The sequence below is a fragment of the Dendrobates tinctorius genome, unplaced genomic scaffold (assembly GCF_039654945.1).
Source record: "Dendrobates tinctorius isolate UK_male_01 unplaced genomic scaffold, ASM3965494v1 ptg000078l, whole genome shotgun sequence".
Classification (NCBI taxonomy): domain Eukaryota; kingdom Metazoa; phylum Chordata; class Amphibia; order Anura; family Dendrobatidae; genus Dendrobates; species Dendrobates tinctorius.
Window position 1 is genome coordinate 8,131,338 of NW_027361746.1, and position 25,750 is coordinate 8,157,087.

Consider the following 25,750-nt stretch of genomic DNA (forward strand, 5'->3'; position numbering starts at 1 on the left):
CCTAAAGTATTAAGAAGTATTTCAGGCACAAAGAACAATGAGCTTCACATGTTTGGATTAATTATCTCTTTTTCCAGCCTTTTCTGACTATTTAAGACCCTCCCCAAACTTGTGAACAGCACTCATACATGGTCAACATGGGAAAGACAAAGGAGCATTCCAAGGCCATCAGAGACAAGATCGTGGAGGGTCACAAGGCTGGCAAGGGGTACAAAACCCTTTCCAAGGAGTTGGTCCTACCTGTCTCCACTGTTGGGAGCATCATCCGGAAGTGGAAGGCTTATGGAACTACTGTTAGCCTTCCACGGCCTGGACAGCCTTTGAAAGTTTCCTCCCGTGCCGAGGCCAGGCTTGTCCGAAGAGTCAAGGCTAACCCAAGGACAACAAGGAAGGAGCTCCGGGAAGATCTCATGGCAGTGGGGACATTGGTTTCAGTCAATACCATAAGTAACGTACTCCACCGCAATGGTCTCCGTTCCAGACGAGCCCGTAAGGTACCTTTACTTTCAAAGCGTCATGTCAAGGCTCGTCTACAGTTTGCTCATGATCACTTGGAGGACTCTGAGACAGACTGGTTCAAGGTTCTCTGGTCTGATGAGACCAAGATCGAGATCTTTGGTGCCAACCACACACGTGACGTTTGGAGACTGGATGGCACTGCATATGACCCCAAGAATACCATCCCTACAGTCAAGCATGGTGGTGGCAGCATCATGCTGTGGGGCTGTTTCTCAGCCAAGGGGCCTGGCCATCTGGTCCGCATCCATGGGAAGATGGATAGCACGGCCTACCTGGAGATTTTGGCCAAGAACCTCCGCTCCTCCATCAAGGATCTTAAGATGGGTCGTTATTTCATCTTCCAACAAGACAACGACCCAAAGCACACAGCCAAGAAAACCAAGGCCTGGTTCAAGAGGCAAAAAATCAAGGTGTTGGAGTGGCCTAGTCAGTCTCCTGACCTTAACCCAATTGAAAACTTGTGGAAGGAGCTCAAGATTAAAGTCCACATGAGACACCCAAAGAACCTAGATAACTTGGAGAAGATCTGCATGGAGGAGTGGGCTAAGATAACTCCAGAGACCTGTGCCGGCCTGATCAGGTCTTATAAAAGACGATTATTAGCTGTAATTGCAAACAAGGGTTATTCCACAAAATATTAAACCTAGGGGTTGAATAATAATTGACCCACACTTGTATGTTTAAAATTTATTAAAATTTAACTGAGCAACATAACTTTTTGGTTTGTAAGATTTATGCATCTGTTAATAAATCCTGCTCTTGTGTGAAGTTTGAAGGCTCTAACTTATTTGCATCATATCAAACCTGCTAAATCTGCAGGGGGTTGAATACTACTTGTAGGCACTGTAACTTGCGTTTATTTGTGAGAAAAACGGAAATTTGGCGAAAATTTTGAAAATTCCGCAATTTTCCAACTTTGAATTTTTATGCCCTTAAATCACAGAGATATGGCACACAAAAAAGTTAATAAGTAACATTTGCCACATGTTTACTTTACATCAGCACAATTTTGGAACCAAAACTTTTATTTGTTAGTAAGATATAAGGGTTAAAATTTGACCAGCGATATCTCATTTTTGCAACACCATTTTATTTTTACGGACCACATCACATTTGAAGCCACTTTGAGGGGTCTATATGATAGAAAATACCCAAAAGTGACACCATTCTAAAAACTGCACTCCTTAAGGTGCTTAAAACCACATCAAGGAGTTTATTAACCCTTCAGGTGCGTCACAGGAATTTTTTGAATATTTAAAAAAAATTAACATTTAACTTTTTTTCACAAAAAAAATTACTTCAGGTTCAATTTTTTTTATTTTACCAAGTGTAACAGGAGAAATTGGACTGCAAAAATTATTGTGCAATTTGTCCTGAGCACGCTGATACCTGATATGTGGGGGGGGAACCACTGTTTCGGCGCATGGCAGAGCTCAGAAGGGAAGGAGCACCGTTTGACTTTTTCAATGCAAAATTGGCTGGAATTCTGATCGGACGCCATGTCGCGTTTGGAGAGCCCCTGATGTACCTAAACAGTGGAAACCCCCCTCAAGTGACCCCATTTTTGAAACTAGACCCCCTAAGGAACTTATCTAGATATGTGGTGAGAACTTTGAACCCACAAGGGCTTCACAGAAGTTTATAACGCCCAGTCGTGAAAATACCAAAAAAATTTTTTTCCACAAAAATGATATTTTTGCCCCAAAATTTTTATTTTCCTAAGGGCAACAGGAGAAATAGGACCCCAAAAGTATTTTTGCAAATTGTCCTGAGTAGGCTGATACCCCATATGAGGGGGTAAAACACTGTTTGGGTGCATGGCAGAGCTTGGAAGGGAAGGAGCACCATTTGACTTTTTCAACGCAGAATTGGCTGGAATTGAGATCAGACGCCATGTTGCGTTTGGAGAGCACCTGATGTGCACAAATAGTGGAAACCCCCAATTCTAACCCTAGCCCTAACCCTAGCCCTAACCCTAACCCTAGCCCTAACCCTAGCCCTAACCCTAGCCCTAACCCTAATGGGAAAATGGAAATAAATACATTTTTTTAATTTTATTATTTTTCCCTAACTAAGGGGGTGATAACGGGGGGTTTGATTTACTATTTATGGCGGTTTTTATGTTTGGCAGCTGTAGCGTGCTAAAAGACGCTTTTTATTGTAAAAATAGTTTTTGCATCACCACATATTGAGAGCTATAATTTTTCCATATTTTGACCCACCGAGTCATGTGAGGTCTTATTTTTTGCGGGACGAGTTGACGCTTTTATTGGTATCATGTTTGGACATGTGACATTTTTTGATCGCTTTTTATTTCGTTTTTTGGGACGCAGAATGAACAAAAACCAGCGTTTCATGAATTTCCTTTGGGTGGTGCGTTTACGCCGTTCCGGATGCGGTAAAATTTATAAGGCAGTTTTATTCTTCGGGTCAGTACGGTTACAGCGATACCTCATTTAGGTCTTTTTTTATGTTTTGGCGCTTTTATGCAATGTAAACAATTTTATATAAAAAATAATTATTTTTGCATCACTTTATTCTGTGAGCTATAACTTTTTTATTTTTTCGCTGATGATGCTGTATGGCAGCTCGTTTTTTGCGGGACAAGATGACATTTTCAGCGGTACCATGGATATTTACATGCGTCTTTTTGATCGCGCGTTATTGCACTTTTTGTTCGGCGGTAGGATAATAAATCATTATTTTTTGCTTCGTTTTTTATTTTTATTTTTTAAGGGGTTCGCTTAAGGGGTTAACTATTGGGACAGTTTCATAGGGCGGGTTGTTACGGACGCGGCGATACCAAATATGTGTACTTTTATTGTTTTTGTTTTTTTTTATTTCCAAAAAATGAATTTTTTGGGGAATATTTTTTTTTTTTTTTTTAATTTATTTAGCGATTTTTTTTTAAATTATTTTTACACTTTTTTTTTATTTTTTTTTACTTTATTACAATGTCCCAGGGGGGACATAACTGTCCTGTGACAGATCGCTGATCTGTCACATCACAGATCACTGTGACAGATCAGCGATCTGTCACAGGCACTGCACAGGCTTCCTCATGCCTGCGCTTTGCAGGCACTGAGGAAGCCAGCTTCCTGCCGGCCCTCGGAGGTCCCCGTCGCCATATTGGATCCGGGGACCTGCAGGTTAAGAGCCCCCCGCAGCAGCGCTGCACATTGCGCTGCCGTGGGGGGCTCAGGGAAGCACGGAGGGAGCCCCCTCCCTGCCGATGCTTCGTTTTAACCCCCGGTACACCGCGATCGTGTTTGATCGCGGTGTGCAAGGGGTTAACGTGTCGGGGGCGGTCCGGGTGTCAGCTATGATAATTAGCTGACACTCGGCCGCGATCAGCGGCGCTCACCACGTGGGCGCCGCTGATCGCGATGACGTAATATTCCGTCCATGGTAATTAGGTCCATGGTCACATGGACGGAATATTAAGTCAGTTGTAGGTAAGGGGTTAAAATCTGCCTTTCTGAAATCTAACCTTGACGTCTGAGTCTTCACAGGTCTTCCTACTCTAGTTATCCAAAATTCTAAAATAGCATGGTCGCTACCTCCTAGGGTCCCAGCCACTTTTACCTCCTCAACAATTTCCTCCCTGTTTATAAGGATTAGATCCAAGGTAGCAGTTCCCCTCGTTTTCTCCCCTACCTTTTGGAAGATAAAGTTGTCAGCAAGAGAGGATAAGAATTTCCTTGACCTGTAAGTTTTGCCTGAGAGAGATTTCCAACAAATGTCTGGATAGTTGAAATCTCCCATGACAACTATGTCATATTTTTTTGAGAACTTGGCCATTTGATGCATAAAGAGTTCATCCATATCGTCAGCTTGCACAGGGGGCCTGTAGTAAATGCCTACAATGGTGTCCTTTCCATTGTTCTGTCCTTGTATTCTTACCCAAACGGTTTCCACAGAACTCCCAGTCTCTGAAGCTTCAATCTCTGTGCAGATATACACGTTTCTAACATACAATGCGACACCTCCTCCTCGTTTATCAAGTCTGTTTCTTGCAAATAAGTTGTATCCTTCTAGTCTTGTATTCCAATCATGTGTATTGTCCCACCAAGTTTCAGTGATTCCAATGACATCATATTTCTTTTCCTGTGTTAGTAGTTCCAATTCTCCTTGTTTGTTGCCCATGCTTTGTGCATTAGTATAGAAACATTTTAGTTTGTGATTGGTTTCTCTTCCTCCAATATTTGTATTAATTAGATTCTTTTGTCTTTGTTCTTCCTTTCCACTTCTAATAGCAGAGTTCTCAATAGCATTTGTCAGGTGTATGACTTTTTCTGGTCTTTTGCTTCCCTTCCCATGTTGTTCTAGTTTAAAGCTCTCCTTACAAGTGTAGCAAGGCGACTTCCAAATACATGTTTTCCAGTCTTCGTATGGTGCACCCCATCTCTAGCAAGTAGTCCATCGTATAGGTAATTCACTCCGTGATCCAGAAATCCAAATCGTTGCTGACGGCACCATCGACGTAGCCAGTTGTTCACCTGCAGAATCTTATTCCACCTCCTTGTTCCATGGCCATCCACTGGGAGGAAGGAAGAGAAGACCACCTGCGCTCACAGTTCTTTCACTTTCTTGCCTAAGTCCCGGCCCCTCTCCAAGGCATAGACTAAGTCCCGTGGTATCCCGCCCCCTTGGCACTCACCACCTTTGGTCCCCTTGAACATTACTCTGTCTACTGCATAGTTCACCGTGACCCCATGTTTACAGCAAACCCTGGCATTTTTCTCGGTCAGAGATAAAACGAGAGGAGTTCCTGTCAGTCACATGACTCTTTGAGTCCAGCCTACCAGAGACTCCTTCCCGGTGCAGTATCACGGTACACACCTGTGGCCCGTCATTATCCGGAAAATACATGCTGCACTCCTCAAAACTCATACAGACACACTGCGGTTCCCCAGACATACCCACTGAGGCAAGCAGTGCTGCCATTTCCTGAACTACCCCAATTTGGGTCACCGCCCCCTCCCGGAACTCCACCTCTTTTTGGGTTACCACCCCAATTTGGGTCCCCATCCCCATCTGGGACTCCACCCCCTTTTGGGCTACAACCTCGATTTGGGCCACCGCCCCCTTTCGGGATTTCCCCATGTCCGTTATACCTGTCTCCTTAGGCCACATTTCACACAACACAGTTTATGTCTTTTTAACGATACCACACAAGTCCTTGCTGTCACCACCACAGCTCCTGCTCTTACCGATCACCGATATGACCAGCTGCTGTTCACACACAGCGGCTGGTGTCCTCTTCGTAACCCCGCCGAGTTACAGGAAGCCACTTGTCCCCTCCGTAACCCAACCGAGTTACCTGAAGCCGCTTGTCCCCTTCATAACCCCGCCGAGTTACAGGAAGCCACTTGTCACCTTTTTGACTCCCACTGAGCCACCGCAGCCTGAGTTGAGAAAAGAAAAAAACACCACACAAAAACTCACGTGTCCTGTCTGTGTGCTATTCAGGATGTACCGTCTCTGCCTGAGACCGTCCAACACACAGGGCACACCGGGTGCTATTCAGGGAGCGACCCTCCTCCCAGGGTTTCCCAACACACTGGCCTCACCAGGTCCAGGGGCTCAGCGGGTGCTCTTCAGGACATCCGTCTCCACCTGAGACTGCCCAACACTCACGCCTCACCAGGTCTAAAGTCATACCACGTGCTCCAGGGATCTGATTCCTCTCCCAGAACCTCCCAACACTGACCCTCCAGGACCTTGCTCACTGAACCCTCCAGGTACACAGTCTTTATCACTGACCCAGGTCAGTACAACACGAACACCTGTTCGTTACCTGTGTCGGCCACACAGGTCCTCGGATACCTCTTCTCCACAGAGGCACCCTATCAATCACCAGTCTCTTTCTCACTGACCCCGGTCAGTACAACACGGTTTTCACGACTGTCACCTGCACGCAGGTTCTCAGACCCCTCTACCACAGAGGTGTCCTAAAAGTCTCTTTCTCCTGGAGAAACGGCCGCACTGGGCTCACCGATCCGGACTGTGCCTTACTCACTTGGCCGCCCCACGGTTCAAGAACCACAGCCGGGCAGTGGCTTCCCCAACCGTCAGCCCTCCTGGCTCAGTGTTGCCCTTAGTAACCGACTTTGCAGTCCTCTTCCATTACTCCCAGCAGCAAGGCTACAATAATGCCCATAGCTTTCTCCACCAATTGTGAGGTAGCGCTGTCATTCAGTTAGGGGATCCTCGCTAGGCAGCGAATAAAACACATCCGGCACCGGGTTTTCATAAACCATATCATAGTCCATGCGGTTTATTCCTCCATCATAAACCCACAGCAGCAATATAAGCTTCACATTACAGCATAGCGTCCATTATAGAGCTTCACTCTGGTTATCCTGTACTCACACAGGTTAAGCAAATGTCCATTACACAGGCTCTTCAGCCTCAGTGTTATCTCACCCCGTCAGGGTCAGCTCACGGTTCCTTCACCATGCGGCAGACATCCATTCCCTCTAGGGAATTCCCAGGCACGTGCAGCCATTCAACACAGAATTCCCTGCTGTCAGGAAGACACCCCCATCTCTCTCTCAGACAGGGCCTTCCACACTGGACCAACCAGGTCCCAGCATTCACCACATGTGACCTACCCTGGCCACATTATATGGTCCATAGCCACGCACACCGGGTCACATGACTATGACCTCATCACAGGTCCTTCAACCACTCACACTCTTTACAACAGTGTTCTTTAAACACACCCCCTGGGTGGGTTTGTAGGTAACTAGGGTCGCCCGTCTCCCTAGTTACCTGGTGACTTCTCCCTGACACATTGAAACAACACCTCAGCAATATCATTGCTGATCAACACATAAGTCTCCATCTCAAGGCCACCCACCTTGAGATACATAACGGTCCTTCCATATTCTGCCACTCATCCTCTCTCTTGGGACATCCACACAGCGCCCCCTAGTGGACACAGTAGTTACTACACCACAATATATCTATATATATATGTGTGTTTACAATTTTTATATTGGACATATTTTCTTTGATGAGGTTGTGGCTAGAAACACTAGAAGCAGAGGTTTAGACTGGCAGTATCTATTTCATTTTTGACATATTTATTAATTTATTTCATTTACTTTACACACTGTGCCCCCCAAACGATCTTAAAAGACCTTTTTAATATAATAATACATTCTTATTATTACTGATTTCTCCTGTAACTTGGGCTGGTATAGCAGGCCATAGTTACAGAGGAGTTTAAGCTTTCTTCCTGCTTAGCAGAGCTCCCTATACCAAGTCATCAGATGTTCAGTGGTGTGTATACAGAGATCGAGGAGAAAGTGAATATGTTAATAAACCATGTTTATCTTTTCTTTGGGAAGTCTGGCTGTGTGTGACAACCAGCTCCTCACTCTCACAACTGCACAAACTTGTGCTAGCTGCTTACACTGCACTGATGTGCAGGAGTAGTTAAATGAGTAAAAAAAAATCAACATAGGTCCTAAGTAAGTTGAAAACTTTAAGATGACATTGAAATTGTACAGGAGACAATAAGCCACGGCACTCCTATGGGATGCAGTCAGAAAATGATATGTAGTGTCAGTATAGATCTCCAATATGTGCAGTGGGGAACATTTTGATAGTTTCTGGACCTTGTGATGGCCTTAAAGCAATAAAATAAACAGATATCAGAGCATAATGCATTCAGAATACAGGTTAAATATTACAGAATAGTGTCAGAAAAATCACATTGTTTAATGTGAAGGTAAACCCCCATGTAAAAAAACAAAAACCAACATAACTGACGCATGGTGAGCATATAATGCCATATAGGTAATGGAAAAAATAAATAGAAAATAAGAAAGATAAGAGAGGAAAAAAAGGTCAGAAAGGGTAAAAATAATTGTGCCTGTTTAAAATGTAGTTGAAAATAATATAATGTGAAAGTGTGGGTAATATACTGTTAATCAGTCATAATTGATATACAGTTCGAAGCTTTCAAAACATGTTGCCAAAGTTCATCATAAATTCTAGACCTGTTTGGATTGCATTACTTTGACATTAGAATTTATAAAAGTTTTTTTTTATCGACCATAACAATAAATTCATAAGATATTTACATTTTATAAAAGTATTTCCTTTGATACTAATGCATTGTACTGAACCACTCTGACATGTTAATTGAAGGTTCTCAAATGCCAATAAAGGAAGGACAATGTAAAAGTTTTGTTTTAAAGTTGCACAAAATGTTGAAAGTTCTAAGAGCTTTTCAGAATCTGTTCATCATAGCTTAAATTGTAGCTAGATAGTTGAAACATGAGGATAAATTCCCCTGTGCGCAGAATTATTAGGCAGTGAGTATTTTGAGCATATCATCATTTTGATGCAGATTTTCCATCTCCAAGCTGTGTAATCTTGAATGCTTATTGTAGCAGATCAGGTGATTTGTATTTGTGAAATGAGGAGGATGCAATGCCCTTTATCAAGGTGTGCAGAATAATTAGGGTGCTTGCGTTCCTTAATTAAAATGGGCCAAAAAAGATATAAAACTTAGAGTCTTACAAAGGGATGCAGAACTCTTGAAATTGCTAAAATATTGGGGCAAGATCACAGAACCAGCCAAAGTTGTATTGCAATTAGTCAGCAGGGTCCCTGTCTTTGATGCAGGCTCCGGCTCTGAGAATGCTTCTTTCCCTGCACATGATAGATGATCAGATTAGCTTTCATGTGCCTATAACAGCCATGGGTGGATCTGTTAAGTAGTTAAATGCCGCTGATAATCTCTGACAGTGGCATTTAACAGGCGCTGTCCGGAAGTGCGTCACAAAACCCTCCCATTGGCACCCCTGACATTTCAGTACACTAGATATGACTGGAAATGTCTACTGAGCCAAGCACTGACTGAGAAGGATGATCAACGTGGCTGGTAATTATCTGCTATTACTTTTTATTTATGGGATGTTGAGAGGGGACTAGAATGTAGAGACTGGTGGGAACTGGGTAAGCACTGAATTGGGAGCTGCAGGGGATCATTGAGGGTACGTATAGTATCACACAACATAGAAAGAAAGGTTGGTTAGCGACTCTGAGGGATCTACATCAGTCTGCCAAGAACCATTTACAACAAAATTTGATGTAAGTATATCTCCAAAAGGCCATTAAATATATTTTTTAAAATATTTTGTTATTATTATTATTCTTATTATTTAATATGATAATCTGTCATAACAAATAGAAATCTTTCCATTTTCACACTGTACACTCAGGCATTTTTAAACTTTAGCTTCTTGTTGTTTTAGGAAACAACATATGCACATTGGTCACAATATCAAGCTCTATTTAAGAACACCTTAGGCTCATGGGAGGAGTGCTCAGTCAAGAAAAACACCAAAAAGGACTAAGTTAGACAAAAACCACCAACACACAGGCAAAGATGCTTACCTGCCCAGGCCACAGAACAAATGCACTAATAAGGTACAGCGGACCCAATAAGATGGGAGGAGTGCTCAGTCACAAGCAGTGTGCTATAAATATCAATAACACATACAGCTTGGTCCTCCTGACCATATAAATGTAGGCTTTTAGCCCAGGAGAGGTATCATAGGGTCCCAAAAAAAGGGTATAGATTTTTGATATTTGCTTTCAGATATGATCCGAGTGCAGTCCGATGTTTTCCACGAACTCATTGACTTGCAAACTCTGACATGCTACTTTTTTTTTTCCTGGGAACTACTTGGACATTTGCACTGCCCCTTAGAATAACATTGGTCCGAGTTCGACCCAGTTTTTTGTCGGATCATACTCTGGCTTAAAATAAGACCGTCTTTACAAGCCCTAATCCTGCCTCTGATAATGTGTAGCCTAGCTGAAAACTCTTGCAGAAAGGACAAGAATTATGGGTCTTGAAAAATGCCAAACAGCAGGGTGTTGGACAGTGACCCTGGAGATACCTTCCAACTCAACCATTCTAGGATTCTATGATTCTATGGATGCAATGTAACTAGAATGTTGTATGCTTAGAAGTGTTGTCTTTTACATTCATAGATGAAAATTAACATGGAATAAACTTTTTTTACTGTTGTTTTTCAGAGATTTGCCTTCTAACAAAGGGTCGTCGAACAGCCAGTGTGAAAGCTGAGACTTACTGTCGGCTGTACTCGCTATCCGTGGAGAATTTTAATGAAGTACTAGAGGAATATCCCATGATGAGGAGAGCCTTTGAAACTGTTGCCATTGACAGACTAGACAGGATAGGTATTATTTTTTTCCCTATTTTTCCATTTGGTTCCAGACAATGATGCATTTAGTGTGTTTAGTCTATAGAAGAATGCTTTTTTGAAGGCCAGCACATCATTCATCATCATTGACAGTGCTGTTATGCATGTGCATGCTGGATAGGTGCTTTCTTCTATATTGCTACATGTATTACTGCTGTTATTGACAAGGATTGATTGACTAAGCAATAGAATGTTCAACTACTACGCCAATTTTCTGCTTAATCTATTTTTTGTTTGCTTTTTCTTAGAGTTCATATGAGGATATGAGGGTCGGGGTCATCGGGAATTATTCTTAGAAATATTAAGATTTTTTTCCTTCATTTTATATTTAATTTGACCAATATTTTTAGAACCAGCTTTGTGTTCACATTTAGATGGAGTCATATTGTAAAAGGGTCAAAATAAGAAGGTCCAAATCCTTGATCTTGTCTATAGGATGCAGATATAATAGTCTCACCCAAGCTTATGTAGTTACAGATATTCCATTGGGGCCCAGTTGTTTAATTTTATGACTCTAAACCAAAGACGTTCATTTTTTGGAAATGGTCGTGTTAATAGGTTGTAGATTTGGCTGTTGTTTTAATCATTTTTCTCAAATGTCTGATTTGTAGCTCAATGTTTCGCTGTTATCTGTCATTTATTAAGCATCTAGGGCTCTTTTCACTCACTGCCATTAGACAGAAGACTTCAAAGTTTCTGTTGGATTGAGCATTCATTGTCGTTTTCATGACCTATCCAGTTTTTCCACCTCTCTGTGTCGTTATATTGTAATTATAGAGATTATTCTTGACTACTTCGATAAATTCATCATCATCCTTCACATAGAGATGTACCAAGTGGCAAACAAACAGCCAGCGCACTTAGTTATCAACATACCGTGGCATTCGGACACTAAGCGGCCTATTTCTTAAGACTGGCGTGGTGCATGACTGCCTTAATGAAGCGCTCCTCGGAAGAAGGTTTGATGAATTCATTAAGAGGTGCATGCCACTTAATAAATTTGATACATGTCCTCCTCTATGGTGTGTGCCTCCGTGCCCAGTGCCTGAAATGGTATTCCAGTAATCAAGGACTGGAGTCTCATTTCTGGCATACAAAATGCCAGCAATTTTAATTAATTGGACAGGACAACGTGGTCATGCCCCATCCCGGCTCCTCCCCAGTTCTATACATTTCGGTGGAGGTGAATCAAGCTGGCATGAAACCTCTAACAGTTGATACATTTTTGTGTAACTCTATACCGTTCAAAAATCTTCAGACTTTTATACCTATTATGCCAGTTTTTTGGGTGTAATAGCTTTGATGATCCGGCCCTTAAGGGCTCTATTTATTAAGGTGTTTTTGCCAGAATACTGGCATAAACCACCCTTGAATTTGCTCAAAAAAATTGCGGCTATTGATATTTTTACTCCAATTTCAGACAGCTTCACTAAAGTGGATGGAATTGGGGTTGAAACTCAACCGATAACTTCAACAAAAGTCGTGGTGTAACTTACGCCAGAAATGTTACTCCAGTCCAGGGATACGATGACCCTACTTCCTTAATTGGTGTTCAACATTTTATGAATTTGATGCGTCTTACTCCTGCACACCCATCATTAAGCATGGCGTATGAAACGCAAGCCTAAATGAATCGGAACTGCAATTATAGCATGTACGCTGTGTTGCTATAACAGAGCGCCATGGTTGTTCATTTGATGCTTGCTACATTTGTACCACTCCTGCAAACTATTAATAGTTATGTTTTTTTTCATATAATAGAAAAAATGATGAATAATTGAAATGAAATGGTAAAATGTACGTTTTATGTTTGTTACTTTTGACATCATTTAGACTAGTATATATTATATTTTGCATATATAATATATTATATGTTGTGTGCGCGTACAAAACTGTGTGTCAGTATTCTCGTGGTTCGGTTATGTTTTAAAGGTTCAGACAGAACTATAGCAGAACTAAATTCCTAACTTCCCCTTGGAGCTACATCCATCTCTAAGGTTGTCTTTGTCCATGGTTTTTCTTCTATCCTTATCGTTAAGAGCTGTGACAGTCAGCTTTATCATTTTATGTACAAATGTGAACATACCCCTCAACCGCCTCCTTGGCAATCTCCTCCTCCACCAATGTGCAGGCATTCAGCTCAACCTGCACTTGCGCAAATGCAGGCAGCAAAAGCTGTAGTATCTGACAAAGGTCTAAACACATTCAACAACTACACAAAAGTAGGGATCAAACAGGAGAAGGTCACATGACATGAACAAGTGACCATCACCATCTTCCTTGTATGCAGAGGTCACCATGCCCATTGGTCACATAGTAGAATGATGGACAGTCAGTCGGGAGCCTTAATTAGCACAATGGGTTTTGCTATAGGTAAAAAGGTGCTTGCTTTGCCCAACACAATTTTACATTTTTTAAGGCAGTGATTCTAAAATCTGATACAGAAACAGTCAGATCATATCTACTGATCTTAAATGTTTTCTAGTTTTTTAATATTAATGTCAAAAACCTAAGATAAATCATAATGGACTGATGGACTGCAGTGGTGGAAGTTAACCTAGGGAGTGAGCAGTAAAAAATCTTGAGAACAGGTACAGGAAAGATGTATATCTTTGTACCGTGTTAGCCAGTAGATAGAAAAATATTCAGAATTGAGAGTCCTCAGTGGTTGATACCTTTTAATGGCTAACTGAAAAGATGGTAACACATTGCAAGCTTTCGAGACTACTCAGGTCTCTTCTTCAGGCTAGACTAATACAAAATCTGAAGAGTCACATATTTATGTATTGTGCATAAATATGTGACTCTTCAGATTTTGTATTAGTCAAGCCTGAAGAAGAGACCTGAGTAGTCTCGAAAGCTTGCAATGTGTTACCATCTTTTCAGTTAGCCATTAAAAGGTATCAACCACTGGGGACTCTCAATCTTGAGAATAGGTAGGATTTTTATAATAAGTGGTAAATTGCAAGGTTGCTTGTTTTTACAAGCAGTTTGCAATTTTAAGCGTTCATAAAGTTCCGAAAAGCCCTTTAATGTTCATGTGGCAATGTCGCTTACTGCAACTCAGTCACATTCAAGAGTGCCAGTATTGGTCTAAAGTAACAGGTCTGCTGATTTGTAGATCTAAGGATCAGATTCAACCAACTACATATTATGTCCAAGCCTAAAGATAAGCATTAGGGTAAAACCCGGAAACCCACTTTAAACATTGTGATAACAACATTTGGCACCAATGATCCATCTTAAACTGTTGAGTACCCTCTTTATTTCTCTGATTAGGAACTAGAGACCCTAAACCATTATCGTACATGAAGCACGTATTTCACCTGGTTCCTTGAAGATATTTTTTGATTGTCATACTACCTCAGCTGCTCCCGATCTTTTCCTAGGTGTAAAGAACATGCAATGATTGGTTACCGTATTTTTCGGACTATAAGACGCACCGCAAATTTTCAGAAGGAAAATGGGGAAAAAAATTAATGGCTCAAATGGGGGACCATCTTACAGTCCAGAATTCATCTTAACAGGTTGGATCGGCAGCGCTAGTGGCAGCAGGAGTCAGGCGATTCTTCCGGTGGTCCGACGCTGCAGGGCGATGATCTCGCTCCCATCCCAGGCTGGTGCAGCAGTTTCGGTAGTGCTCGGTGCTGCGGTGGCCTCTGGTGACATTATGTGAAAGCTTGAAACCCCCTAAGTTCTATTACCTTGATGCTGTGGCCTCCGGGAAAATGGCTGTCAGAGGCGGCGCATGCACTGATTGAGAACTTGGCAACTAGATCTTGGAGCCAAGATCCCACTCTGCGCATGTGCCCCCTATGAAGGCCATTTTCCCGGAGGCCAGATTGATTCCCCAGATGCAGATTGAGATCTTGGCAATGAGATCTCGGGAGACGAGATCTCAATCTGCACATACTCCTCCAGTGGCCATTTTCCTGGAGGCCACAGCATCGAGTCAATAGAACTGCGGGGGCTTTGGGCTTTCACATAATGTCGCCAGAGCCCCCTGCAGCACTGAGCACTGCCGAAACTGCCGCATCAGGCTGGGATGGGAGCGCGCTCATCGCCCTGCAGCGTCGGACCACTGGAAGAATCGCCCGACTCCTGCTGCCACCACGCTAACTGTAAGTACATTCCGACTATAAGATGCACCCCCCTTTTCTCCAAAAATTTTTTGGGAAAAAAGTGCATCTTATAGTCCGAAAAATACGGTATTTTTTTCCATTCCCATATAACTCTTCAGCCATCATAGTGTAGCAAACAACATAGCATTGTTGCATTGTTCTGTCCAAATCTTCTATTTCACTATATTTCGGTACAACTGTTTTAAATTTTAGCATTTTGCTTTTAACTTAGGGTTCTGTCCGGGCTGAAGCACCTCCTGGTCTCTGTAGTCTATGTCTGTGACATTGAGATCTTGACTTGATTTTTGTGTCTGCATGGCACCTGCTCCCAATCGTTATGTAAAGTTCTTATTTCTTGATTTTTTACTCCTCTACATTTTGCTTTTTATCCACTAGACAATTGTCATGAAAATCATGAGTTCTATACGCTCAAGGGCAGTGACTTGTCCTTATCCTTGTTTTCACTTTTAGATATCTTGTGTTTGTAAACTTTAATTCTTGGACATTTAGCTTATACATTTAGAAACTTAGAGGCAGACGGTGAATGATCATAGAATCTGACTAGGTCTGCCATCTTTTTTCTGGAAACACATAGATTTGCAGAGGAGCTGTAGACTTAGAATAATAGGAAGATTTTAATCATTCACATTTGCAAAGTTGCATCATTTTATCTATGTGACTGCAGACTTATACTTACCTTTATACTTACCCTCCGTCCAGTCCTCACCGCATTTTCTGGTTTCCTACTGATTCTGTGGGAATCTTCGGGCCTCCCACACTGTGCCGGACTTCCAATTATCATGGTGCTTCGTACAGTTCTGCACATGTCAACTGGAAGCTCACGGTGCACGTTGTGACGTCAAGACACCGTTGACCTCTTGTGCACTTACCCAGGATCCTCCCAGGTGCCATGACAGCTGGAAGTCTGGCACCGTTAGAGAGGTCGTATATTCCAATGTGAGCAGTGGGGATCAGAATATGTGACGAGGGATGAACAGAGTGTAAGTATATTTTCTTTTTTCTTTTAAGAGTACACATTTGTTTATTGTGCTTTAAGGTCTAGAGAGACCCCACAACGTAAGGGACATTAAATTTGAGAATCATAACTTTTTGACATTTGCTGCAACCATAGACACAAATAGCATAAACATCCCCCAAAAGAGTATTCCAAAACCATATTTTTTTTCAAAGCTGGTCATTTGTCGACTTGTACCTACTAAGCTCAGTGACATTATGACGGGGCTTATTAAGTACAAGAGTCACTTATGATGGGGTACCGAGGATGACGGCTGCAGATGTGAAGACTTCCCTGGTCCATAGGATCCTTTTGGATGCAAAACCAGAGCAGCACAAATCTGTTTGCTTAACTAAACCTTGTTAAAGAAAGTTTTTGAAAGTAAAGCTGATATTTTATATGCCACTTGTATTTTATAATGATATATCTCTAGTTATTCTCATTTTGTTAGGGAGCGAACATTAGTAAAACCGTCATAGGCTTCAGCTTGATTAAGCTTTCAAAGAACTTGTTGATTGTCCATTGTTGGAAGAGAATGATGATCTTTTAAGCAATTTTTAAAATACATATAACATAGTTTAAACATTTCAAAATATATATATATTTAAAATGGATCAACCAGCTACTGAACACCTGGTGGAAGAAAACAAATGAATAGATGTTGATATTTTTTGTGTCTGTTTTCTTAGTGTATATTTCTAGTTTTGAAGTCATTTGCAAAAGATAAGGACTAACAGAAAAAAATGTCCTAATCCATGGCTATTTTGAGCGTAAGAGAGAAATAATTATCTACCTAAGGCAGTACCACGGTGCTTTCATCTTTATGTCACTAATACTTAATATTATTATTATTTGTGAATTTTGACGCACAATAATTTTTTTCTATGTACTGTATTTATTTACAGTATCAACTATTTCATATATAAATCTTTATTTTAAAAAATAGTTTATCAATTCCAGACATTTACTTAAGCATTTTTCAAAGCTATAGAAATAATCTGTTTTGCAAGATTTTATCATTGACAAATTAGATAAAGGGAAAAGAAGACAACTTTACCATTTATTTATGGAGCTCCAAGATCATAGATTTCTGTTCTTAGAGAGTAATAATTTAGCACTGAAGACAAGGGCAGTGACAATGTAACAGACTAACATAATGAAATGTCTTTCTTCTTGAGCGAAAAAAACAGTATTGGTAAAATAGAGTGACTGGATTATGAGATAGATCTCTTACCATTGAAAACTATTCTAATAAGTCAGTGTGCGTTGCAATTTATATAGACATTTTTATGGTCACTCATGACATTGCACCACATACAGGGCTTGGCCACTATTTTTTTCATGATGGCCTATCCTTAGGATAAGCCATCAATATCTGATTGGTGGGAATGCGGCGTTCTGCATTCCCGATGTTCAAGAGTTACCAACAGCAGCCAGAAGTTTTCAGATGCTGTTGGAACTCACCAGCTCCATCAGAACTATAGTGGCCGCAGTTAGATACTACAGATCCGCCCGCTATTAAGGTGAGTAAGGGGTGAATCTGCAGTACCCAACCGTGGCTACTATAGAAATGACGGAACTGCTGTGTTCCAACAGCATCCGAGAACTTCAGGTAATGCCTGATCGGTGGGGATGCAGAGTGGCACACCTCTAACAATCAGATATTGATGGCCTATTCCTAAGAGAGGCAAACAATAAAAAACAATTGGCCAAACTCCTTGAGTAGTACACAGGTTTTTAAACTAAAATTTTGCTAAAATTTTCAGACATTTTAAAGTTGGTTATAAAGAGAAAAAGAACCTTCATCCTCAAGATAACATATATATCCACTTTATATTTCCCCCAAGAAACAGTCCATTATGGGAGAATACCTCTATAGTGGGGCATCCAAAAAAGAATTTCACAATTTCCAGATTCCATAAAGACTGGACACAAAAATCATAGAAAGCAAAAATAAATCTGGCACTCCCTTTAAACCACAAGATTTATTTATCTCTCCACAGCTGTCTATCGGCGTTTCTTCTGGCGCGGTGACACGGTGTTCCTGGTGCTTACTGTTACTTGTGCCTAAACAAGAGGTTTCTCCAACCCTTTTACTCAAGGTGACACACGCTGCCGTTCTAAGGGTTTATATGGTCTGAAAAAGGTCAAGATTGTGACCGAAACGTTATAAATAAACCTTGTGGATTGCTTCAATGTGAACAAGAATTCTTGTTTTTCTTAAAGGGAGTGCCAGATTTAATTTTGCATGTGATTGGGGTTGGTCTTTCTGAGCACCCCTCTTGTAATACGGAGTGACGTGTCTTTTTTACTCTGCAGAAATCATAGAAGGCTGTGGTGTCATCTTATGGCCTACAAGCTCTTCTCAACATTTTCCAGTTGTTTTTTGAGGGTTTTTTTTATGATTTGTGTTTTTTTTTTTTTTTTTAATAATAGTTCATTTTTGTTTATTTTCAATAATAGTTAAAGCAACAGTTGAAAAATAAGTCATAACCATAATAATTCCGTGTTATCACTTTTTCTACTTTTCTTATGGTGAACAAAACTTAAAAGTAACCTTATGAGAGCAGAAAGTGTGATTGAGAAGTGTGTTTCAGTTGTTTTTTTTTCATACTTTCATATACATTCGTACGGTGATCATACATTTTCCTTTTCTGTTGTATTGTGCTTGTAACAATGAATGGAAAACCTACCAAAACACTGCACATAGATTTACACTTTAAGTTGTAATAGCTTGAAGCCAAAGATTTTTATTATCTGGATTTAAACACATACATTTTTATCACTTCAAGATACGATCAATGGAAGAACAATTAAAAAATTAAAAAAATTAAGGATAGAAAAAAAAGTAGAAAATAAAAAAATTTGTAAAAAAACAACACGTTTAATTTTAAATAAATTTAACTTAAAAAAAATGACGTTTTCCATCATGTCATATTTATCCTTTCGTTCTCCAAAAACGTTATCCACGTTCATCTAAACTGGTGAAAAAAATTAAAAAAAATCTAATCTAAAAAAAGAGAAATTTTATATTTATAATGTTTTATTCTTATTGCAATTCATATTCAGGCTTCAAAGACGACTTGGAAAAGAAATTCAGGTTTGTTTATGTCTTCCTCAAGCAATAGCCGAAAAGCATTAGTTTTCTTTTGTTAACGCTTTCTTACATAAATGCTGTTTTACTCTCCTATTAGTACTATGCTTCTTATTAGTTGTACTGTTCTCCTTAGAAAATAAGTCAGATTTCTCCGCAAGCTTCAATGCATACTAGGTAGTTTGAGGTTTGATCTGAATACAGTGCAACAGCATGATCTTGTATGTGGCTAGGTATGGTTCTGCCGAAAGTTGGTGAAAACCTGTGGGCATTTTCACCACCGAACGAAAACTGCTTTTTCCCATTTTGTCCTGTGATATGTCACCTTTTTCTTTGCAATCTCCACCTGTTCACCTTCACGTTGCAACTTTTGATGTGCTTCTTTTTTTATTATTATTTTATTCTGTGAGCTAAATACTCATGACGGAACACTGATCATTTGGTAGGACAACCTGAAGCCTATTTTATGCTACATTATGGGAACATTAAGAGTGCTGTATTTTTTTTTTCCGTTGCATGCATTTTTATTTTAAGCACTGCAAATGTGGTTGCACCAAGTGTGAAGTGATTGCATAGGAATTTGTGATCTGGAATGTTCAGTCCTCCTGACTGGTAGCATAACATAGGCTACAAAGATATTTGGGTTTAAAATCTGTTTTCCTTCACAAATATTGTCTGTATTTGGACATGCATTCAATGGTATTGCATTAAGAAGTCTAGGTTAGAATTCCTATAGAAAGCTAGGATCAACAGTACTTTTGCAATAGAATCTGCAAAAAATGGAGAGCATTTCTAAAAAAAACATCATCTTGACAAGAGAGGTGAGCGAATATGTTCGGAATCGGTCGCCGAATCTGAATTTGCCATATTGGTACCCTTTTCGCGCTGAATTTATGTTTGATGATCGGTTCCGAACATATTAGTTCATTTCTACACCCATTGACTCCAATGATGTTAAGCTGTATTCGGCGTATATTGCAAAACATTATTCGCCGCCGATCATAATCGGAACCGAATTTTGAAAAATTCGCTCAACTCTATTGACATTTTTTTTTTACTAAAGATGCATCAAATTCCCCAAATGGGTGCATGACTATATGGGAATTCGGAGCAAATTCTATATGTTGGAGCATGCTCGCTGATACCTAAAATGTTTCGGAAATAAATCAAATGTCTCATATGTGACTTTTTGCTCCATTAGAAAACCCTCTCAAAGTGTACGAAAGACCAGGCCTAGGTAGGTTGACTATTTTGTGGCATAGAAAATGTTGAACATAAAGGAAAGCATGCAGCTTATGGCAGCCAGCTTATGGCGTACATGTAATTGTTATTACAGTAGTTTTTATAAATATGGCCCAAAGTGCTTCCACAATTTCAGAACATTTTCAGGTTCACATTAGTAGAATTTTTTTTTTAAACTTGTGAACCTAAAAGTATGTTTATACGAAAGGGGTTAATCTGGACTTCTTCATACAGAGTTGTATAGCTATAGGATGAAATGAAGGATTTCTGCCTATTTGTAGCAACTAGAGATGAGCGGATCAGGCAAAATTCCAATTGGCCTATTTGGGCGGATTTTCCCAGGAAATTTGATTTGCAAAGAAGTTATTCTCCATGAATTTAATGTACCCTATTATAGTCTGGGGTCTGTCCAACCATCAGTTTGTAAAACAAAAGGTGTAAAAAAAAAATCTTTATACTCCTCTTACGACTTACCTCTTCGGCCCCTCCAGCCCTCACCGTCACCTGTTAAGTCCTCGCTGCTTCATAGCATCATGCTGTGTACCAGGAACTTATGTGCAGGAATGTGCCAGGCCTCATCAGAGAAGGAAGTCCTAGCCTAGTGTGAGAGGCTCATAGATTTCAGTGCGAACAGCGGTGATCACAAGATTTGACGAGGGTCAAAAAGGTGATTTATAAGATATGCCTTTATGGTTCATAAAAATGGCAGCCAGTGACCTCCATTTTACTGAATCCGTGCACAAATACATTACGAAAAATCCACATTTTGGTAAATGTGAGTTTTTGTAAAATTTTTGTAGAATTCAATATATTTGCTCATCTCTAGTAGTCACCACTTGCAGGTGTGGCTGTGATACTAGAAATCACTTGTGTTTTCTGTGCCAAACAAATAAAAGTAGCACTAGTGCTTCTTTTAAAGTAAAATGATGGAAGTCTCTAAGAATAGTAGTGTACAAAAGCTGCGGGTAGCTAATAAGTGTATCTGCACATTTATTAATAATAGCACAAAACCACAGTAGTCAACACTAAACTCACTGAGGTCCACTTGCGCTAGCTTACTATCTCACCCTATAATCACACTTTCTGAATGGGCTGTGTCAAGACTTAGAAAGATAATGTATATGCTAATGGAAAGTGTACAATAGAATAACTAATAAACGTTACAGATGTGTGCTAACCTTACATACTAACGTGCCTTTTGTAAACGTCAAAATGTTCCCACTGATAGTGAACAAATAGTCCAAATGGATAATCCAAAAGGCAGTGAGGTTGATAACAGTGAGCAATAAAATTAAATGGACTCTGTCAGCACAGAATTACTGTTCAAATTGTTCAAGTCCCGCTGCTCCGTGCTTCACGGCGGGGCCAATCATTTAAATGCATCTGCTTGTTATGCCCCAAGCTCCACCCTCCTCTTATTTAATTGACAGCTCTGACTTCGTAGAGCCAAAGAACGGTGGAGATAGAAGGAAACCCAGCAGATGTGAAGGTGTATTTAAATGTTTACTATAGCACACAATATTGACAGCGCTCCAGCCTGTGGTGTCTCCCGATTCACAACTCACACTGCTTCACTGGTGTCCCAATTAGGACAGAGGCCTGTAAGTACCAAAGTTGTATCCTACAAATTTTGAATAGTGTGATTATAGTATTATGTAAAGAAAATAAGAATGTAAGGATTTGTAAATCTCTTATAGCCGTATTTAATTCACAACAGAATGTAGATCACAGATCAGAAGTTGAAAGTTAGACATTTTTGTATTTCATTTTAAAAACTAGCTCATTTAGAAATAGATGGTAGCATCACATCTCAAAAAAGTTGGCACTAATGAAAAACAGCTTGCATACCAATTTTAAACTAATTCACATGTGTATAAGAAGAGCATGCTAGAGAGGCAGAGTCTCTCAGAAGCAAAGATGGTCAGAGGTTCACCAATCTGTGAGAAATGGCTAACTTCGTCTAAAAATTGTGAAACAATTTCAGAAAAATGTCTGCAACATAAAATTGTAAAGACTTCACAATAAATAATGTCATAAAAAATTCAGAGATTCTGGAGAGATCCAAGTGCACAAGGCCAACAGTCAATATTATTGTGCATTTGTATTTGTGCATTTGTATAACGCCATTTATTCCATGGCGCTTTACATATGAAAAGGGGAAATATAGACAAGTTTAATAAACATGAATAAAAAATCCAGAAAAAAGGGGTTAAATCAATAAAATACACCACTAAAAGGGTATACTCCAAATAGAACCATGTAAACAAAAGAAAAAGGAGTCCAATTACCCATAAAAAGTAAATTTTATTTCATAACAATAGATATTTAATCCAAAGATAAAAAAAATATATTAAAAATTACATAAAAATTCAAAAGTGAAGGTCACATGACCATTAATCTGAAACATTCACAATATTATATGGACCAGGGCTTCAGAGACTATAAAGCACACATAACAATATAATCTATATATAAACCTGTAATGACACTATCATGGTGCTGGGCATTCACACAAATCAGTATGGGTATTATCAGCTCAATCTAAATTCCCATGAATATGGTTTCATAGACATCCTAAAAGTTGCCAAAAGAACCAATCAGGCCCATGAGGAAGCCCACGCAAAACGCGCGTTGGGGCTGCACGTTTCTGGCCTTTCACTGGGACCAATTTGGGTGAGATTTCATTGTGTGCTGGGTGGTTCTTTTGGCAACTTTTAGGATGTTTATGGGACCATATTCATGGGAATATAGATTGAGCTGATAATACCCATACTGATTTGTGTGATTGCCCAGCACCATGATAGTGTCATTACAGGTTTATATATAGATTATATTGTTATGTGTGCTTTACAGTCTCTGAAGCCCCGGTCCATATAATATTGTGAATGTGTCAGATTAATGGTCATGTGTCCTTCACTTTTGAATTCTTATGTAATTTTTAATATATTTTTTTATCTTTGGATTAAATATCTATTGTTATGAAATAAAATTTATTTTTTATGGGTAATTGTACTCCTTTTTCTTTTGTTTAGAAAGTATAATACACATGTTTAAGACAAGGGACACACAAGTAAATAAGGAGAGGGGACCCTGCCCGCGAGGGCTCACAGTCTACAGGGATGGGTGAGGATACAGTAGGAGAGGGTAGAGCAGGTCATGCGGTGGTTCAGTAGACCGAGCATCATTGCAGGCTGTAAGCTTGTTGGAACAGGTGGGTCTTCAGGTTCTTCTTGAAGGTTCCTGTTGATGGTGAGAGTCTGATGTGTTGCGGCAGAGAGTTCAAGAGTATGGGGGAAGCAGGGGAGAAGTCTTGTATGCGGTTGTGGGAAGAAGAGATAAGGGGAGAGTAGAGAAGGAGAACTTGAGATGATCGAAGGTTGCGTGCGGGTAGGTACCTGGAGACCATGTCACGGATGTATGGAGGAGACAGGTTGTGGATGGCTTTGTATGTCATGGTTATGGTTTGGAATTGGATCCTCTGGGCAATAGGAAGCCACTGAAGGGCTTGGCATAGGGGGAAGGCTGGGGAGTAGCGGGGAGACTGGTGAATTAGTTGGGCTGTAGAGTGTAGGATGGATTGGAGTGGTGCCAGAGTGCTAGAGGGGAGGCCAGAGAGGAGGAGGAGATATTTTGAGTTTGAGGCGGTAGGAGGAGGCGAGGGCTTTGATATGTGGTTTGAAAGAGAGCGCAGAGTCGAGGATCATCCCAAGGCACCGAGCGTGCAGGACTGGGGAAAGAGAGCAGCCATTGACATTGATGGATAGGTCTGGTGGAGGGGTAGAGTGAGATGGGGGAAAGATGATGAATTCTGTTTTGTCCATGTTCAGTTTGAGAAAGCGAGCAGAGAAGAAGGGTGAGATAGTAGACAGACATTGTGGGATTTCGATTAGTAAGGAGGTGAGGTTGGGTCCAAATAGGTAGATCTGCGTGTCATCGGCGTAGAGGTGATACTGCAAACTGTGGGATTCTATGAGCTGTCCCAAGCCGAAGGTATAGATGGAGAATAGTAGGGGTCCTAGGACAGAGCCTTGAGGAACACCTACAGACAGGGGGCAAGGTGAGGAGGTGGTGTGTGAGAGGGAGACACTGAATGTTCCATCTGTTAGATATGATGAGATCCAGGATAGGGCCAAGTCTGTGATGCCAAGAGATGAGAGAATCTGTAACATGGTCCAAGGTGTCGAAGGCAGAGGACAGGTCCAGGAGAAGGAGGACATAGTAGTGTCGCTTGCTCTTTGCAGTTAGTAAGTCGTTAGTGACTTTAGTTAGGGCAGTTACAGTTGAGTGATGCAGTCGGAAGCCAGATTGTAACCGGTCAAAGAGGGAACAGGAGGAGAGGAGGAAGAACAGTTCAAGATATACATGCTGTTCCAGTAGTTTTGAGGCGTAAGGGAGAAGAGATATCGTGCGATAGTTAGATACAGACGATGGGTCAAGGGAGGGCTTTTTGAGGATGGGTGTGATTGAGGCATGTTTGAAGGATGAGGGAGAGACACCATTTGTAAGTGAAAGGTTGAAGAGGTGTATTGGAGATGGGATGAAGACTGTGGCCAAGTTAGGGATGAGGTGGGACAGGAGCGGGTCGAAGGCACAAGTGGTGATATGAGTCAATATTGGATGCTCATGATCTACGGACCCCCAGGTGGTGCTGCATTAAAAGAGTCATGATTCGGTCATGCAAATCACTGTATGGGCTCAGAAATACTTCCAGAAATCATTGTCTGTGAACATAGTTCGCGGTGCAATCCACAAAGCCTTGCTATGTAAAAAAGGTCTTGAATAGCTAAGTCTGATAATGCTAAACCACTTACTGCATCCTTCACACCAGCATGGCTTTCAATAAGAAGAGTTTGGGTAATGATCTGATCGCCTGCAGTCCAAACCTTTCACCTTTCAAAAATTTTGCGCATAATGGAATGAAAAATCCAGAAAAGACCCAAGACTGTGGAGCAGCTAGAATCCTACATGAGAAAAAATGTCGCAACATTACTGTGGAGACACGGGGGATGGGTCAGTGGATGCTCTACCCCACTGGGCCGAGTATGCATAGACCAGGGCTCTTCCCACTGAACACCCGCTCTCCTTTTACCGTGGACATAATACTACTCAAACAACACAGGGTGAGGGTAAAACAGTGTGGCAATATTTTATTGAACCGCAGACAATAACACATAGAACAATCCCAGCAAAATACCCAAGTGCAAAGTTATAGTCTGACCCACTGATTTGCAGGGATTAAATCCCCTTCGACTTCCAGGGCTGACTACCCTCAACTGTGGCACGCATAGAGAGGAGTTACAATCCTTATTCCAAAACTCTAACAATTGGTCTCTTCACTTCTCAAAAGTTTGCGGACTGTTGCAAAAAGAAGAGGTGATGATACAGAATGGTAGACAATTCCCAGCTTCTTTGAGATGTTTTGCTGTCATGAATTTCTAAATCAGCTTATTTATAGAAAAATGTTTAACTTTTATCTTCTGCTCTGTGGTCTGTTGTTAATAAAATA

The 25,750-nt window shown here is 40.7% G+C and overlaps 1 protein-coding gene across 2 annotated transcripts in view; it reads left to right on the plus strand.

Annotated features, from left to right (window-relative positions):
• HCN1 (hyperpolarization activated cyclic nucleotide gated potassium channel 1) overlaps window positions 1–25,750 on the plus strand; it is a 620,282-nt gene that overhangs the window by 572,799 nt on the left and 21,733 nt on the right. For both annotated transcript variants that reach the window (XM_073583406.1, XM_073583407.1), the window contains exon 7: window positions 10,585–10,749. In XM_073583406.1, coding sequence (XP_073439507.1) covers window positions 10,585–10,749 — 165 coding nt within the window. The remainder of the gene's footprint in view (window positions 1–10,584; window positions 10,750–25,750) is intronic.